The sequence below is a fragment of the Branchiostoma lanceolatum genome, chromosome 19 (genome assembly GCF_035083965.1).
Source record: "Branchiostoma lanceolatum isolate klBraLanc5 chromosome 19, klBraLanc5.hap2, whole genome shotgun sequence".
Taxonomy (NCBI): Eukaryota; Metazoa; Chordata; class Leptocardii; order Amphioxiformes; family Branchiostomatidae; genus Branchiostoma; species Branchiostoma lanceolatum.
In genome coordinates this window covers 1,609,552-1,627,787 of record NC_089740.1, presented here as the reverse complement: position 1 = coordinate 1,627,787, position 18,236 = coordinate 1,609,552, and the positions used below count along the sequence as shown (strand labels likewise).

The 18,236-nt window shown below is 41.4% G+C and overlaps 3 protein-coding genes across 3 annotated transcripts in view; all 3 read left to right on the top strand.

Annotated features, from left to right (window-relative positions):
* The first annotated feature begins 2,345 nt into the window (after positions 1-2,345).
* On the top strand, positions 2,346-5,748 carry LOC136425431 (uncharacterized). The gene is made up of 5 exons (XM_066414288.1): positions 2,346-2,519; positions 3,031-3,179; positions 3,911-3,967; positions 4,600-4,683; positions 5,113-5,748. The coding sequence occupies exons 1-5, from the start codon at positions 2,420-2,422 to the stop codon at positions 5,413-5,415; spliced, it is 693 nt and encodes a 230-aa protein (XP_066270385.1). The 5' UTR covers positions 2,346-2,419; the 3' UTR covers positions 5,416-5,748.
* Positions 5,749-9,858: 4,110 nt separating this feature from the next.
* Positions 9,859-12,772, top strand: LOC136425746 (uncharacterized). The gene is made up of 4 exons (XM_066414689.1): positions 9,859-10,075; positions 10,985-11,135; positions 11,688-11,811; positions 12,593-12,772. The coding sequence occupies exons 1-4, from the start codon at positions 9,934-9,936 to the stop codon at positions 12,626-12,628; spliced, it is 453 nt and encodes a 150-aa protein (XP_066270786.1). The 5' UTR covers positions 9,859-9,933; the 3' UTR covers positions 12,629-12,772.
* Positions 12,773-14,503: 1,731 nt separating this feature from the next.
* Positions 14,504-18,236, top strand: part of LOC136425667 (uncharacterized) — a 4,968-nt gene continuing 1,235 nt past the window's right edge. Inside the window, exons 1-2 of the mRNA XM_066414596.1 lie at positions 14,504-14,737; positions 15,783-15,936. Of these exons, the coding sequence (XP_066270693.1) occupies positions 14,524-14,737; positions 15,783-15,936 (368 nt within the window). The 5' untranslated portion in view covers positions 14,504-14,523. The remainder of the gene's footprint in view (positions 14,738-15,782; positions 15,937-18,236) is intronic.

Below are 18,236 nucleotides of genomic sequence, written 5' to 3'. Positions count from 1 at the left end.
ATATAGTATTCGACAAGTCTAGTTTAACTCACTCACTCACTCACTCACTCACTCTAGTTTAACTACTGACACTAAATTCTAATCATTGGGTTCGACTTCTTTTTCCGAGATAGTTGAAGATGAATGATCCCACTTTTTCTGTAATGTGAGGATTTTTTAAAGCTAAGAGGATAGTAGTTTTCTTTTTGTCTGTAAACGTGGAGAAATTAGTATAGGATTTGGTGGCCTCTTTAAACAGTTATTTTCTATCATGGTCGTAGAAGGGGCAATTTGAAATAGAATGTACTTCATCTTCCACTGTGTTTGACATACAGTTACAAGTTCTTTCGCACACAAGTAAGTTGATAAAAAGGAACAAGAAACATAACTTATATTGGGATTTAATATGTAGTTTCTACCATATTTAAGAAAGAGAAAGTATTGTGCGATGTTATCAAAGCCAAAGCACCTGAAATTTAATTTAGGAAGTTCTCTATCATGATTAGAATACCTCTGTACAGTTTTCGAAAATAAGTTAATTCTTTCTCAAAAATATTTTAGTCCCTGTGCAATAGTATTAAATCCTTATGATCCTTTAGGTTTTAATAACATATTGTGATTCTAACGTGTTCCGATGTTGGAAAAGGCACTTATCCCGAATAAGGCCGACTTGTACCTGTTTTTTTAAATATCTTTTAACTAATCGCAAGGTGTCGCTTTTACCATGTTTCCTAGCTGAGGACTCGCGTTTTATTCCTCCTTCAACAACAATATAGTCGACGGGCATATCGCTTGCATATTTGTGTACGTGGGTCAAATTGTGCCTTTTCTTTCCCCACAGAACAATACCACAGCCACAATATCATCTACCTCACCCTCCCAATATCACATGTTTTCGGATTAATGACATCAGTGTTATAGACTTCTGCTATGGCTTTCTATAACTTATTTGGGATGCAAAATATGGCAAAAATTTTCAAACCTTACATCCAAGCCCTTATTTTTAACTCAAGGACACTAGTAATGTTTCCTTATCACCCCGATCCATTGTGTAGCACGTCCGTGCATAAAGTAAAGGTAGTTCCGTAGCCTTTCTGGGACAGTTAGGGCAGTGGGTTGTTATCCACTGTATTCAGAGCACAGTATTGGAAGGCGGAACCCATCCCTCTCCTTTCACCACCTTTGACCTCCCCAACCGAAGCCAGGTACCCATTTTTACACCTCCCAAGGGCACAATGTCCAGCTAGGGATCAAACTCATGACCTCTCGATCTCGTGTCTGCTAGCATACTCCGTCCTTGTGATGGAGCCAAACAATCCTTGAACACATTGATTATCCTCCGCACAGCGTACACAAATGGGTTCTGTATAATTCTTAATCATGTTGTTTTTGTGTCTCCGAATCTGGGGCTTTGTTTACGTTTGATACCGTTTGATACCGTTTGTTTGTTTCTCTGGTCGAGACAATGAGGTGTCACTGATCCCAGCTTACAACAACATTTGCTCACATTTTTATCTCCGAATTCAAACAACAGGGCCGACCTCTTATCTCCGAAGGACTTTGTATCTGTTGGACCTCAACCTACGGTGTAGAAACAATGGTGAAGGCTTCACTTATAATCACGTTCTGTCGTCTGTAGGACTTTTCGATAGGCTCGGATGAAGTGGCACCGTTCAATGTCCGTCCGGAGGGGAGAAAGATCAGTGCGACAACTTCTTTTTATCCTGTCGTCCAAATTAAGACTCAGTAAACCATGGATGTTCTATCGGGTTTGTAATTCGTGTCACAAATGTGATTTGGCGTTCTCGCGTAAAGTTGTACTAATCAAACAATGTTAATGGACTTTGTGTAAGAAATACAAGTTGTCAGTCACGATATCATGATTTTTCTAAACTTTTAACGCTATCGTGAGTTTCGTTAACTGTGCTGAAAGTGTGATGTTCGGAGATGGTCCATCATTAGTTGGCTAGCTTCATATTTTGAATCAGTTCGATAGGCATTTCAACATACACACTGACTAACATTGAAGCAAGCATAAACATACACATTTACACATATATACACGCATATACACATGCGCAAACCACATGCATACATACATAACACAGAGCGCACCTACACATACGCACACCTTATTTGCCGACAAAGCCACACACTCACACAAGCATTTACACACACACGCATGCACACACACACACACGCTCGCGCGCGCGCAAATAGGCAAATAGACACTTGACATTTGGACACACTTGCTCTCACATAGAAACTTGAATACCTCGAGAGAGAAAAGGAAATGTAACGCTGACAAGACTGTGGCTGCTAAAAGCCGTCTGTTTGATTGTTTACATTAATCATTAACTGATTAACGCGATATCAGGCTGTGCCCGCGGAGGCCTGAGTTCGGGACGAGTCAGGTTGGAGTACCTGCCGTGTGGTCAACATGCGTCTCTTCCTAGTCCTCACTCTTCTGGGCTGTGTGGCTCTGAGTCAGTCGAAGGACTGCACCCTGCAGTTCAAAATCGACCAGAACGAGATAGACAGTAAGTGAAATTAGCCATGTTCATGCGGTTAGAATATCGTTTTTGTAAAAAGGCGTTGTTGCATTTACTGGGAGGCATTTACGCAATCTGATTATCAGCGGTAGCAGGACGCTGTTCTTTGGCTATGTGCGCACCTCTGACGGTTTGAACTAGTGTCACACTACGAAGTTCCATGAACACCTTGAAACGACATGGTTTACATGCATAAGGTCACACCTAGGATATTTCATGTTTGCCATAATTTTTACTAACATAATTCCACCAGGGTACATAATTCTGGTACCCTGAAAAATTTGTCCAAACAGAATGTTATGTTATGTACCTTAAGTAGGATTGTTCCAGTGTTACCTTCTCTATCGTGTGATTTGTGTCAATGTTTTACACGTATAGGACCAGAGGAATAGTAGTTAACAGAAATGTTCAAAATCAAGTCAGAGTGAACCATATATCAGTTATGAGGATTGTGTCGGCAGTACAGTTGATACGGCTCTTCCGATGTGTTTTCTCTCAGACAAGCTATGTACGGTGACTGCAGCAGACACTGCGGCGATCGCGGCCGTGAAGAAGGATCTGGACGATGTGAAAACTGACATGGAGAAAACTGAGAAGGACATGAAGACCTTCTCGACCAAGATGCAGAGCGACATTCTTACAGAGCAGGTAAATATCGACTGGTCCGTGAATAGTGAATGATAGCCTTTATTGTACCTCCATGCCTAAGTGCAGGCATAATAATAATAATCTTTATTGCATGTTCGTTCCCCGGGGGGATAAATGCACATGTGGCCACAGGGGCCATACATAGGGTAATTGAGAGAATATAAAAATGACGTTAACGTCTAAATATACTACTAAGCACTGTCGTGATATAAAAGTCGTGATAAAGTACATATGGCGAAATGACTACTAATACTAATCCTTGCCATTTGAAGTGGCCGTCCACCAATACTAATCCTACACATTGGTTCTGAAACTGCTCTTATACATAGGTTCGGCTTCTTCCCGTCTCTTTGTGATGTTAAAAAGTATAGCTTGAGATAGTATGGTTATGGCATATGAAAAATTAATGTTTCAGTACTAGAGATAGAACGTGAGGGTCCTTTCCATAATATGAATAAAAGCAATATGTCTATCGTTACTAAACTACAATCTACAATAAAGTGGGCTTCATGTACTATCTTATTCATGTTACAAAACTAACCTATGAAATGAAGTGACATCGACATCTACCTCAGTAACAGAGTGTCATTCTTTATTGAAGTGTGGGGGGAGACATCGTCTCGTCACAAACAGAACATTTGTAGATGAAGTAACTTTAATTGTCGTTCTGATTTTACAATAGATCGTCTATCTTATGCATCGTTAACATGCTGTTCTTTTTTATATTGCAGGTTCAGCGAGTAAATGTCCAAGGCCAGATCCTCTTGCTTAAGCAAAAACTAGCTGAGGTAAAGTTACCATTCATTACATTGTTTCTAAGTAACAACCACACACACAGACACACAGACACACAGACACACATACACACACACACACACACACACACACACACACACACACACACACAAACAAGCATACACAAACACACACACACACACGAACACACACACACATATACACACACACACACACACACACACATACACACACACACACACACACACACACACACACACATACACACACACACACAAGCATACACAAACACACACACACACGAACACACACACAGACATACACACACATACACACACACACGCACACATACACACACATACACAAACACATACACACACGCACAAACACACACACACCCATACAAACACGCACACACATACACACACACACACACACATACATACACATACGAACACACACACAAACAAACACACGCAAACACCCAAGTTGCTATTCTCAACGATACTTTATATGGATATGGATACTAGAAACTCTTAGATAGTAAACTAATGCACAAATGTAAATCTTGACTGCGTTTACTGTAGGCTGAAATAACCCCCTATAATAGATAGCGTTCATCATCATGACAGTAGTCATGGAGTTGTTTTGTTCCTCCCGACAGGCTCAGAAGAAAAACGACGAGCTTAAAAAGCTGGTCGAATCCCGAGAGAGTGACTTGAAGAGCGCCCAGGCCGACCTTGTGAAGGTACTTATACTAGACTATTAAAGGGGGTTGTTCCGAGGGAAACCATATCCTATAAAGCCTATATCCTTGCCCACTGTTTAAAGCTCGTCCGATTGAATCAAGTCGTCATTTTCTTGCTCTTTTGAAAATCAGTCGGTGAGAGTGTTCCATATGCGGTGGGTGGATATACACAGGTCTCCCTGTCCTGCTTCATTAAAGATACAAAACCAATTTTTTCTGATTATTACACACGGGGGTTCTCAACGAATATTTTGGCAATGTGTTCGCAGATTGTATGGCTAGAGGAGCACTAGACATGACCCACACGGCTCTGATCAGCCCCCTACTCGTGTTCTTTGTTCCTCTACCTACTGATATTGAAAAGTGCGTTGCCCGAAAATGAATTATCACATGTATATGAGTTGGTAAGAGTGTTGTTGTTATCATCAGGCCACCGAAACGTACAACTGGGCCGCACGTATGCTGAAGGGAAAGACGATCAGGTCCTCGGAGATCCACCTCGCCCTGGACCCCGCCGAGTGGGACCCCTTCAGCACGGACGACCCCGACTTCTTCCAGGCTCCCGTCGACGCCGCGGAGCTGGAGGGGGAGGGGGGTGCTGAGGAAGAGGAGGGGGGTGAAACAGACGAGGGTTCCGATGAAGACGGAGACGAAGTCCTGCCAGGTTCCGATGAAGACGCAGACGAAGTTCTGCCCGCCTTAGAGAAGTTTTTGGAGGACCATGATATCTAAAGCATAGAAATTGCTTACTTTGGAACGTTTCATCCCTGACAGTTAGAAGCTTCTGCAGAATGATTGTTCAACTCCGTTTTTAAGACTTGTATGAAATCAGGGATAAAAAAGGAATATTAGATTTAAAAAAAAACTGCTTTGGAAATACATCACGGAACGTACTAAGGTCAGTGACCTTTGGGCGTTGCACAGAAAACACTACCAAGGTGATAGGGTTAGATAAAACATGGGATCTGTTAAACATAGAAACATATTCATTCATTTCTCCTGATAATATCAACTTTCAAAGCCATGTGACTTCTGTCACTTTTGGAATAAAAGTCATTTATCTGATGTTCATTTATAATCTTTGTATTGTTTACTGATAAACTGATAACCTTTATTGTACATAACATGTTATATACTATCAAATGCTGTTGTTAATATTCGTTCAGAGCCTTGTTGTGCCTAGTGGTCAGGTAGTTTACTTAAACGCGCTGGTACCTCCTCAAAAACAACTACTTTGAACCATGCGTTCAACAGTGAGGCTGTTTAGTGTCTACCAGACTAACCGCGCCGGCTACAGGGAAAACATTTGCCGGGGGACTTTGGCCATGGAGGTTAACATTCGCAGCCGCAGTTGCTGTATTGGACCCTATCTCCATAACCGACTCCCATCATACAGTTGACTCTATTTGGCCAATTTCTATTATTTTCCCAGCGACCCGCGGAGGCTGGTAGAGTCTAGAGGCTGCTACCGGTTGAGCTATTGGGACATCCCTAATCTAAAACTGATTAGATGTTATTGTGAATGTGGACTCGTCTAAATGTATGCGATAGTAGCATGTGATTTTATTTGGTCACAGAAAGAACAAAATCATACGCAACTGTAAGATTTTGTTGTCTTACCAAGTTACAAGTTGATGACTAGCGCTGCAACGACAATGGACAATGGACGCGTTGTTCAAGCGAGGCACTGCTTAACTTCACATGATTCTGAATTTTTTGAGCCGCTTCGCATCCCTACCGGTAGACGCTGCGCCTATATCAATCCAGTTTGGTGACATGAATGTTGCCAAATCATAACGAGGTTTGGAAAGGAAAACAACAATTTCCTACTTTCTGTGATGAAAAAAGTCATTCAAACCGATCTTGAAAGGTTGTCTCAATGGTTCGCCGTGAATTTTCTCTCCACGAATGAAAGGATATGTAAGTGCATGCTACTGGGTACAGACAAAAGGCTGAGAAACTGTAACAACCCCAGCTATAGGTTGACTATTAATGGTCAACTCATAGCTTTGTGCAACATATATAAATACTTGCTAGGTATATACATTGACAACCATCTGAACTGGAGAGGTCATGTCAAAGACGTATTTACTAAATTAAGACGATCCATTTGTGACTACGTCAGCACTTCGTACTTTATACAACACTATATGTCTACCACACATAACATATGTGAGTACTGTCTGGGATACGGCACCTGAGCAAGACTTACAAAAACGTCAACGAATGCAGAACAGGGCCGGGAAGCTGCTACTGAGAGCCCCGTACAGAACACCATCAGCTGAAGTACTGACAAGACTGGGCTGGAAGGACATCAAATCTATACACAGGCACCAGAAGGCTTTGCTGACATATAAGGCTCTCAATAACCTGTTGCCAGCCTACATGAGCTATATGTTCACGTACTGTAGGGATAGGGCAAATAGAACAACACGACAAAGCGAGTCTAACCTACTGTATGAACCAATGGTCCGTAGAGAAGTATATAGAAGATCTATCTCCTACTCAGGTACAACTCTATAGAACAGTCTGACACCAAACATGAGAATGGCGCCCTCAGTTGTAACATTCAAAAATATGTTGCGACGAGTGACTATGGACTGACTAACTATGAAATGATGTTATATCGTCGACATGTTCTCATATACCGAATATGATTATGGGATACTGAATATAACGTTATCTTTGTAAAAAAAAATTATATTTTCCGATGGTATGTTAAAATTACCCCTGACCTCCTCCCGTGAACTCTTGAAAAACAGCCTCGGTCAAAGAGTGGTGACTAAACTTTCGAGGTTGAATGAAGGTTGAAAAAAAGAATAGCCATGTTTACCTACATGTCGATGAGTCAGCACTCACAACAACATTTCATCAGCTAACATTTAACGTGGCGCGTGTTTTGGTGTGGAGGTTGGCACAGAGGTTTTATTTCAACATATCTGCTCCGATATGTGAGGATGAAGCTGCATAAAACTTTTAAAAAGATAACGTCAAAGCTACTGAAATCTCCCAGTAGATTTACAGTAGTTCACCGATAGTTCAATAGTGATAGAATGACAACACAGAGGTGGTCCAACTTGTATGTTAACCACCCATGACACCTGCTAGTTAATAATAAATTATAACATCTAACGTGACGCCACCATTCATCGTGCACTACCAGTTATCGTCCAGTTTGGGTCATGTCCACATGTTGAGGTGTATTTTGCCAAAGGCTGTTCTCATGAGCAATAGATAACGTCATAAGTATAATCCTTAGTCATGACTCTCCCTTGTATAAAACAAAAGAATAGGTTTACGTCCAGCGACATAGCAGAATAGCTCCTGAACCAGTAACAGCAAGTTGCGTGGAAGCGTCATGCATGACGTATTTCATATGCAATTCGACACCTCGTACTTCATCATGTTTTCTAAATTACACGATAGCTAGCATCTTTTAAAGTAGCCGACGTTACACCTATCTTTGCATTTGATATCAAAACTATCCATGGCGATTCGAGGTTTGCAACTCTTACTAGTTTTAGTAGTTTGATACAACCTAGCGACCCCCGCACCGGTGGTACATTTTTGCAGGTCAAACCATCATGGCCATGCGTTTATCATATGAACGCCACCTGCCACTCGTGTCGGGGAAAATTACTGCGCAACATTGTTTTCTTCCATCGCGTCAAGCAAGCGGCGGGACAAACATAGTGATTTGTCTGTAGACTACTTTGGACAGTTAATGTGCATTTTTTTCTGGTCTATGTTCTTCAAGTATAGCGCTAGAAGGCGGAAGACTGAAGTGGACGATAATGGGTAAGCCTAGCACAATTCCTCATCATACACCTCAGTATGAATACATACTCGCACGGCCTTAAACAAGCGGAAAAACTTACAGACAAAGCATTTTTCTTTTTAGACGAGCTGATATTTTTGCCCATGGGTTTAACATTAGGCTCTATCCGCGCGGTGTTAAGATAAATGATGTTTTGAATAAATTGGACGATAATTGGTAAGATTACGTTACATGTATCTATCGGTCAAAGCACAAAAACAAATACATTCAATCAAATAAGTGATAGGACCTCTAATACTCATTTAAAACATGGCTTCCAAAACTACTCTTAAAAACATACTTATGTACATTAAGTTCATATTTTCATAATCTGCACTTCATTATGTACATCTCTGTCCAAGCTGCGTGCATACTTGATATCACGGAAATCCGTCGTTCCTTTCTTGGATCATTGGAAGATTTTGACAAACAAAAGCACCACAGTGACTGCAGTTTCAAAGCAAGCTGCTAGGGGGCCCAAACCTACACCACTTCTTTTTCACATCACAAGCTATCTGCCGCCAAAAAAATCAAAACCATACCACATCCAGGTCAAAAGATAGAAAAAACAGAACTTCTGCTGCAGTACCAAGGTCACATACTAGGGGGCCCAAAATCGACCTTTAGACCTTTATCTTCCCATAAACACCTACCAACATATCAAATATCATCTTAATCCATCCAGAGGTTCTTTAGTTATTCTGACTGCAAACATCCGGAAACACAAACACACAGACAGACACAGAGACACACCCAAAACAATATTTCATGGAGATAATGAATTTTTCAGTGCTGTAGAAAGTTGATGAGTAAGAGACAACTGAGATATGTGGACACGTCTAAACAATTGTGAAGTCTTTTCCTAATTAACTAACGTCATTAAGAATCAGAATAAAAACGACTGTTCGACATGTAAGAATATACGTTGTCCTGTCAGCACTAATAACAATGCCGAAATGTTGTATAAATGATCGTATGAAATAAATATCAGTACAAAGCTGCAAACAAGACCTATTCAAATACCAAATATAAACCCAATCCATCCAGGAGTTCGTAAGTTGTGCTGACCAAATAGTATCAAAACACACACACAGACAGACAGACAGACAGACAGACACACAGGCAGACAGACAAAAGATAATCCAAATGTTATCGTTCATTTTAGCTAACATGCAAATTCTTTAGTGAACGTTTGCAACAAAATAGTGACGCCCGAACAGAAGTTCCCGACTCAGATGAAGGACAAGTCTTACTCCGGAATCTACCTGCCGAGAGTTTGGTTTGCAGCGCCGTCAGCTTGTCCATATTGATCGGAGACAAACAAAGAAGCCTGCCAATCAGGCAATGTTGACTGGTCAGAGGACTTCGGCCGACCAGCCTGGCCGCGGTACGGGCTCTGTACGGGCTCTGAGGGGAGTCAGACCGGCAGAATCATGAAGATATTTGTAGTTGCAGCAGTCGTCACTCTTCTCGCTTCCGCTTGGGCGGTGGACCCGCCGAACTTGGAGGTGAAGGAAGTCAGCAACAAGTGTGTCTGGACCTGGATAACCGCCATGCCTGATGCGAAGATAGGAGGTACGGTATGAACTACTTCTCACGTCAGGTTTAGCGCTAGGTGGGCACTGCTGAAAACAGTAGCTCACAGTGTACATTATAAGGTAAAGTACGGCCCTGGTCAAGGTAAGAGCAGCATGATATGTGGCATTGTATGTAACGTTACATTGTTTGCATGTGTGCGTCTTAGTAAATGTATGTTTGTATCATTACACGTGTGTGTGTGTGTGTGCGTGTGTGTGTTTGCGTGTGTTTGCGTGTGTGTGCGTATGTGTGTGCGTGTGTGTGTGTGGTGGGGGGGTGCTCATGTATGTGCGAGTTTGAGAGATAGAGTGTTTACATATCAAAGAATGTGTAGATCTAGTAGTGTAAGTGATAGGTTAAACTCGACATGTTGAAGTATTCATATACTTGTACGTAGGTTAATCATTTTGTATCCCATTGTTTGTTGTTTGCATGTATAGTTGTACAAGACCTAACGAAAGTCGCTGTACTTTTGTTGTGTCAATAAAGATTTCTCTTTAATACAGGATTATGATGCTTGTTGGCTGTGACACCATGTCGTCGCTTCTTGTTACAACGTAATTTATGGTGTCTATTTTGAAACTTAAGCCATCTTGTTTTCGTAACCGATCTTTTTTTTCGCCCTTAAGGACCATATATGTAGTCTGCAGAGGATGTCATGCCTAAAATGTATATTCTATGTCCTAATGCTGCTTTACAACACGTTTATTTAGGCCTTGATGAAAACGCGTGTCAGTTGGCATCATAGTGAACTAACCTGCCCATGTATGTTAATCTCCGAGCAGATCTATATGTTGTGAAGACCGTATCCAACTGGCAGAAGAAGTTTATATTGCAACCTAGTTCAATACGGTCTTCGCAACCTACAGATCTGCTTGGAGATGACATGTCTGTCCCTCTCGCCAGGCTGTCCGGTCACCTTCCCCGACAAGGGAAAGCTGGAGAAGTTCGCCGCCTATATCAAAGAAACGACCGACAAGGCGAAAACGATGGCAGCAGACGCCAAACTGTCGTCCTCGCCTCTGACAAACCGCGTCACACAGGCCCTGATTGAGAGGTAAGGGAAGGCTTCTATACGGCAAGCTGGTAAGGGAAGTGTCTACTGTCTTACCAGAAGGCTAATTGCAAGGATACATACAGATACATTATCTTAAATACGGTCAAAATATCTTTTCTACAGCGCTATTTGGTGTCTGCTAGCTGGTGACAACTCGGGAAGAACGTTTTAATTGTTTCGAAAAGCTTGTTTCTTTTTGAGCCTCATAATGATAGCATTATGACTGAAGGGTATTTCATTTTATAAAGCAATGAAAGAGCAAAGATTACAGACGTTTCTAATCATACTCAAGCGATGTGTGGAGGCAGAAATATTAATGTTAAAACATATTCACACAGTTCATATCGCAATTTGATAGGGGAAGGATATTAAATGATAATATTTGGCTGTATTGGCTAAGCATTTCCGAGAAAATAGTCGCCAATTGTTAAAATTAATGTTAAAAACGCAACAGTTTAATCATTGATAGAACATGGAGGGGCTTATAGCCTCGTACCACTAGTAGTACCAGGGCTAACACGGGAGGCTAACTTTACGGCTTCACCATGTTAGAACGCAGATGGAACAGGACGTGACCGAAATGCAGGCAGCCATCAAGAACATCGAGTCTTCCAACACACTCCTGTTAGGGCGGGCTTCCAAAGTTGGCGGGCAGATAGCGGGTCTGAATAGACAGGTGAGACAGGGAAATACCATGGGAGCTGTTCTGACTTCTGATACTTTAAGAACCGTATGTAATCGGGTGTCTAGCTGGACTGCGCCAAATTTCGTTAGCAATTGTGAATATTCTAAAATTAAAAAATCGCTATTGGCAACTTGGCGCAGACTGGCGCAAAGCGGCGCAATCACAGCCAGTCCGCCTTGTTGATGAAATTTGACAACTATACGTTGGTTTTCAATTCAGTGGCAACACTGCGATTTCCAATAAAGTTATCTTGCATCTGATTTGGGGTCGCAACTGAGAATGTGACAATCCTGGCGCGGCCATTTTGTTTGTAGAGGTCACATGTTTTACCCGTGCACGGCTGTCTGGCTGCAATGGAAAATTGGCGAAAATTCGCAAAGTTAGCCAAAAAATCGCAAAGTTGGCGCAATTTCGTAGAGCAATATATTAATTTGGCACAGTGCAGTGAGATACCCGCACTAACAAAGATTAATGTATACAGTACAAATGCATATCAGACTGTGATAACTGTTCAATTTTTTTTCTTTTACGAAAAAAAATGAAGTAGGCATGATATGACAAAACAATTACTAGTATCTGATGAAAATAAATTCACCTGCTGATAGTTTCTAACCTGTTTCGGATGTTTTACAATGTTAACGTTTGCAATATTACCCACAATGTATTTCGTAGCGCATGAATACTTAGAACCATGGACCTAACTATTGGTCAGAATAAATCAATGGTTAGATGGGCATTTCATACCTAAGTGTCTTCCCACTTTTTTTTTTAGATATTGGCTGTTCAAACTATGGTGGACAAGTTGTAGCCATGACGTCATCAGACGAGTCATCAGACGTCATCAGACGAGGTGATAACGAGTGATAACAACACATTCGTGATGGAGAATGTGATGTATTTTCACATCAGAACACCATGTACTGTAACCAATAAATGTTCTCTACAAACCTAACCTGTCTTGACGGCTTTCATTCTGAAGCCCCCCCCCCTCCCCCCCACGTAGCGCCCCTCTCTCACTGGACCCGCGGCACGCAGGCGGCGTCGCTGCGGCCGATCGAATTGACAAAGCACTCAGCGAATTTCTTCGACAAAAAACGAATCTTTTTAAGCTTTGTGTTGTCTTTTTGGTCATATTTGTGCGTTTTGAATGATAGTCCCATTATAAAGTCAAGGGTAACACAAATCCAGTTTGGGACGCAGTGACGCCGCCAGCGTGCCGTGGGTCCAGTAAGAGGGGGGCTTAACATCGTCCGTTTTGTTCAGAACGCCATTTTAACCAGCCAAATGGATCATCTGTAGGTCTGCAACCTTTTCTACTGTTTAACGCCGTGCGAGTAGGACTTAAACTGAGGTCTTGGTGAATGATGAATCGTGTTAGGGTGACTTATTGTCGTTCGCTTGAGTCTTTCTCCTTCTTCTAGAAATAAACTTCTAGACATAAACTTCAAAGACACAAACACGCACATTTCGGCATAAGTGGTCAAAGTAGTCAAACACGGTAAAACGTTTCAGATGTTTATTTTCTTCTATAGCTTGACAAAAACTTGTTTCGGGACACAAATGACTAAAGATCGTGCGTTAGTGATTCTAAATTCTTCATAAAAATGGATTTTTGAATATAACACAGAGACAGCAGATATTGCACAAAATATAGTCGCGCTGTGTTCGAGGAAGAGGCTGGGTGCACTAGCTCTATTTGACGACTGTGCCGACAGAAATATGGCAAGTTGTGACGGTCGCTTCCAGGCGATTAAGTTTTAATTTACTTTTCATACAAATTAAACAATGTCGATCGAAAGACTGTTTGCTAGGATAGATCATAAGATCGAGGCAAACGATAAATTCACTGAGGTCTGGATGCAATTTTTAGTAGCAAAAAGAAGATCACATGGTGAAAGTTATTATAGAAGAGGGACTGCACCTAGAACGCGGACTTCTCGTGCGTGGACATCTGCTTCGCAACAGTTATATTTTACACTGAATACTTTTTCTCTCGCCCCTACATAGGCCAAAAGTCTAACTGGTAGAAGCCTCACAGTTGAGCACCTGGTTCAAATTAGTTGCTAAACTGGGTTCAATCCCGGGTCAGGACATCTCGGTTGGGGCTGCATCCGTCTTTCAAAAGGGACGTAAATTAGGTTCCTGTGTTTGAGGAGGTGCCACGTTAGAGGAGAAGTGGCTAGGAAACCCTCCCAGTAAGACATACATGTACCCTGCAAATGAAACAGCTAAAGGAATACCTGTTTATAAAGAATGGACTCATTCGTCCCTCGTACAATATAGACACACACACGCACACACACACACACAGACATATGTATACACAAACACACACACACGCAAACAAACAAACAAACAAACAAACAAACATACATACACACGCCGCAATGAAGCCACTCGTGCACTAAATCTAGGCGTCCGAAACACCGGTCGAGGTCAGACAGATGTCAAGGTTGTGTTATTTTGTTATACCATGATCTCTCATCAGTTCAACGGATACAAGGTTCATCCTGCCAAGGTCCCGTGGTGGGACTAGCTCCGGGCACAGAGGCGTACATATGACAGCATGGTCGGGCACGGGACCGAGACACATTCACCACAAGTCTATGCAGCACTCTCTGGCGTATTTCACGCAAACTGCAGCCATTCTCAAACACGTTCCGCCCTTGTACCATTGGTCACCTATTCACGTCACCACTTCACATGCGTACTGCAGAGTGGGTAAATGTTAGTGTTCCCCAGTACCTGCCAGCTCTGAGCTTGGACCCTCCGGTTGTGATCATGAAATCGCTCGTGGTTTTTGTAGCGAGTGTGTTAGCAGTGGCGTTCGCTCAGACTGCAGCCAACCCGCCCAACTTCGCCGTGAAAGAAGAAAACGGGAAATGCGTGTGGTCGTTCGCCCTGGACAAGCCAACCGGTAAGTCGTTCTGTCTTTCCGTGCCAGCACTAATACTGTGTAAGAAGGTGTTTGTCTGCAAACAGTATCTAACTACAGCGTTCGATCTAAAGACCTCGGTACTTACGCAGTAGTTAAGGAATATGCTTGTTCAGTGTAAGGGCGGTTGGTGGTCAGTCCAATGGACATGATATTTATTTCCACCCCGTTTCCAGTGTGTATGTAACAGCCCTGAGACAATGTGATTAGATGTTTGTATGTTTATTTGTTGATAAGTCCAAACGTCCAACCCAGTGGTATCGCCATGACACATAATCAAAGATTGCGAACGTATCATAAAGTTTAAAGAACATTTGCAAAAGCTTCACAGCGCCAACATTTGTCCTGATATCTGACGGCGTAGATGAACTATGGTTTCTTTATTAACAGTTATGTGAATGGAGGATCTAGGAAGTTTGAATTTTTTTACGTTTTTTAAATGTCCTTCCTGTGAAATCTGCATTGGAATGTGTTCCGTTATATCTTATATTTCATTCAAATCAAAGCCCGGGTCAAATACATCGTACGATCGGGTTTTTGTCGGTGGCGTTAGCGCCGCACGTCGTACGTTTGAGAAGCAGTTGTGCGCATTATGCAATAGTTTACAAAAGTCCCTGTCACACTTGTGCGTATATACAAACCAGAATGAGTTGCGTATTAAAATGTTTTTGGTTTAGGTTAAGTTTGCAGCCGAAAAAGTAATTTCTTTGGTTTGATAACTAGACTGCTCAACGATGGGTCAAAGTAGAAAACAACTTCCTCCTCGCAAAATTTACTTAAACCAAAAAAATGTTACTGCGGAACTCAATATTTTAGAATCGATGTGATTCGTTGAGCGCTCAGTCAAGTCGCTAGGCCGCAGCGAGGTCGCCAACATCTATGTGAATGTCCAGCCAGATACCCGCTTTAAGGACATTAATATTGAAATTACAAAATGTACTTGGTTGTTTGTCACAGCGTTCTTGTGAAAATTATGACTGTAACAATTCATGCTAAAGAACGCCGTTTTGTGTGTGTTGGAACGAAGGCGGCTGTCCAAAGACCGAGAAGCCGGGTCAAGTCGTGAAGGACCTGACGGCGGATATCGCCGCCCAGAAGGCCAGACAGGCAAAGATGGAAACTCAACTGCCGCTCGACAAAGCCAGCATCCAAAGTAGAATCACCATGACAGAAGTGGAACGGTAGGTATGACATGGGAGCCGGGACGTCCATGGGAACGCTGGGTTGTTTTATCAAAACACTAGAAGTCTCTTAAAGGCAACCAAAGCAATATTAGGGCAATAAAATTGACATGAAAAAAAGCTGAAATCTTGATGGTAGTGACATTTACCAACACTGTTAAGCACATTTGCTTAATAACTTCATACTTTGAGCATTTTTAAACCGTGCAAAAATGTGCCGTACGATGATTCCCTTAGTTTCCTACAAAAACTCGGGCGACGATTTTCAGTGAGTTCTCACATCACAACGTCGTCATATTTTTGCATCATAGACGTCGCTATACATTGCGATAGTGTTGTTTGAACTAATCATGTATAGAAAGTACTAAGTAAATTGACTTTCAAAATCCGATTTTCGGGCCCTATATATTCCTTGACCTTGGGTTGCCTTTGATGCCGAAGTAGTTACGACAATACACATCGTAGAAACTAAGAAAAAGCAGAAATGTAGTATTTGCAAGCAAATACATAATATTTACCTCCACGCAATCTAACCTAACAAACTACTGCTCTGTTTATTCTTACTCAAACACATTCATATTTGATAACCAGTCCCTGTCCTGCCACTTGCTACACTACCAGTAACCATGGTGACGGTTGTCTGGTCCAGGTCATTGACCTTATATGTATTATTTCAGTATTGAGTTATGCTATGATTTAATATCTAATTCTTATATGCAATCAATTATCATTTTGTCATCATTTTGTTACTATTATTATCGTATGATTTGATGTAATATTGCTATCTCTTATTACTATAATTATGTTATAAATTCTTCGATTAATATTATTTTTTTGCTTATGTTTCTTTAACTGTGATGGACTTTCTAATCTCTATTATTTCAGTATCGAGTTATGGTATGATTTGATATATAATTTTTATATGCGACCAATTACTATTTTGTCAGCATTCTGTTACTATCATTATTGTCTGATTTGTTATTGTTATCACTTACTACTATAATTATGTTATGAATTGTTAGATTTATGTTATTTTTTGTTAATATAGATGGGGGAAGACCTTGTATAATCCATCATGTTTTTTTTCTTTCCCCAGCACGTGTATTTTTTGTTCTATTCTGTTCTATTCTATTATGTAATACAAACTGATTTTATATGTGCAAATAAATAAATCAATCAAATCAAATCAGTACACGAGATACGCGTTTGCATGTGAGCCACACAAAAAAAACGTTGCTACAACACTTGATACGTATGTTTTTATTAATAGTTGCGCCAGTGTGTTTGACGTAATTTAAAGCCGACAGTATTAGTCCAGAGGGAAAGCTATTTTTGTATGATCTGTGTCTATCAGAATATTTTCAAAACTCGCAATGACGTATGAAGTAAAGCAGTCATCCTCAATTGAGGTGAAGCATAATGACGTGTGTCTGGTCCAGGTCATTGACCTTATATGTTTGGAGAAGAAGAAGAAACTGATCAAAACGAATCTCCATTTCGTGAAGGTACACATAATAAACCAGCAAAAGATTCTTTTCGTTTCTCATTTAGACAATGACCTTTCTGCAAACAAAATTATCTAGAATCCGCTGTCAGAGTCTTCTTGCAAAGTTTAGGGACACAGACTCCCCCCCCCCCCCCTTTACCCAGTCTGCTTTGCTGCCCCTGCAGTCCCACAAACAAATACAGCAACACTGGAGATGTATGGCACAAAGCTGCGTTCTGTTTGTTGTGAAACACAGAAACACAAGAAGGAAGACAAACAAACATGCAGACAGACAGATAGACAGACGGACCACATAACATTCCGCTCGTGAAGTACAAGTCAAATAGATGCAGTTGCCAGTTGGCCATTTTGTTCCAATGCCGAGTTCTACCCCCAAAAAACAATGATTTAGAAATTGGCTTGCTCAGTGAGTCGGGAACTACTTACATCAAACGCCAGCTTAATAACTTCGTACTTTGAGCATTTTTTAACCGTGCAAAAATGTGCCGTACGATGATTCCCTTAGTTTCGTGAGCCTACAAAAACTCCGGCGATGATTTTCAGTGAGTTCTCACATCACAACGTCGTCATATTTTTGCATCATAGACGTCGCTATACATTGTGTATATCACATAACATTCCGCTCGTGAAGTACAAGTCAAATAGATGCAGTTGCCAGTTGGCCATTTTGTTCCAATGCCGAGTTCTACCCCCATATAACAATGATTTAGAAATTGGCTTGCTCAGTGAGTCGGGAACTACTTACATCAAACGCCAGTTTACAGCAATTAGTGAAGGTGCCAAACTGTAATCG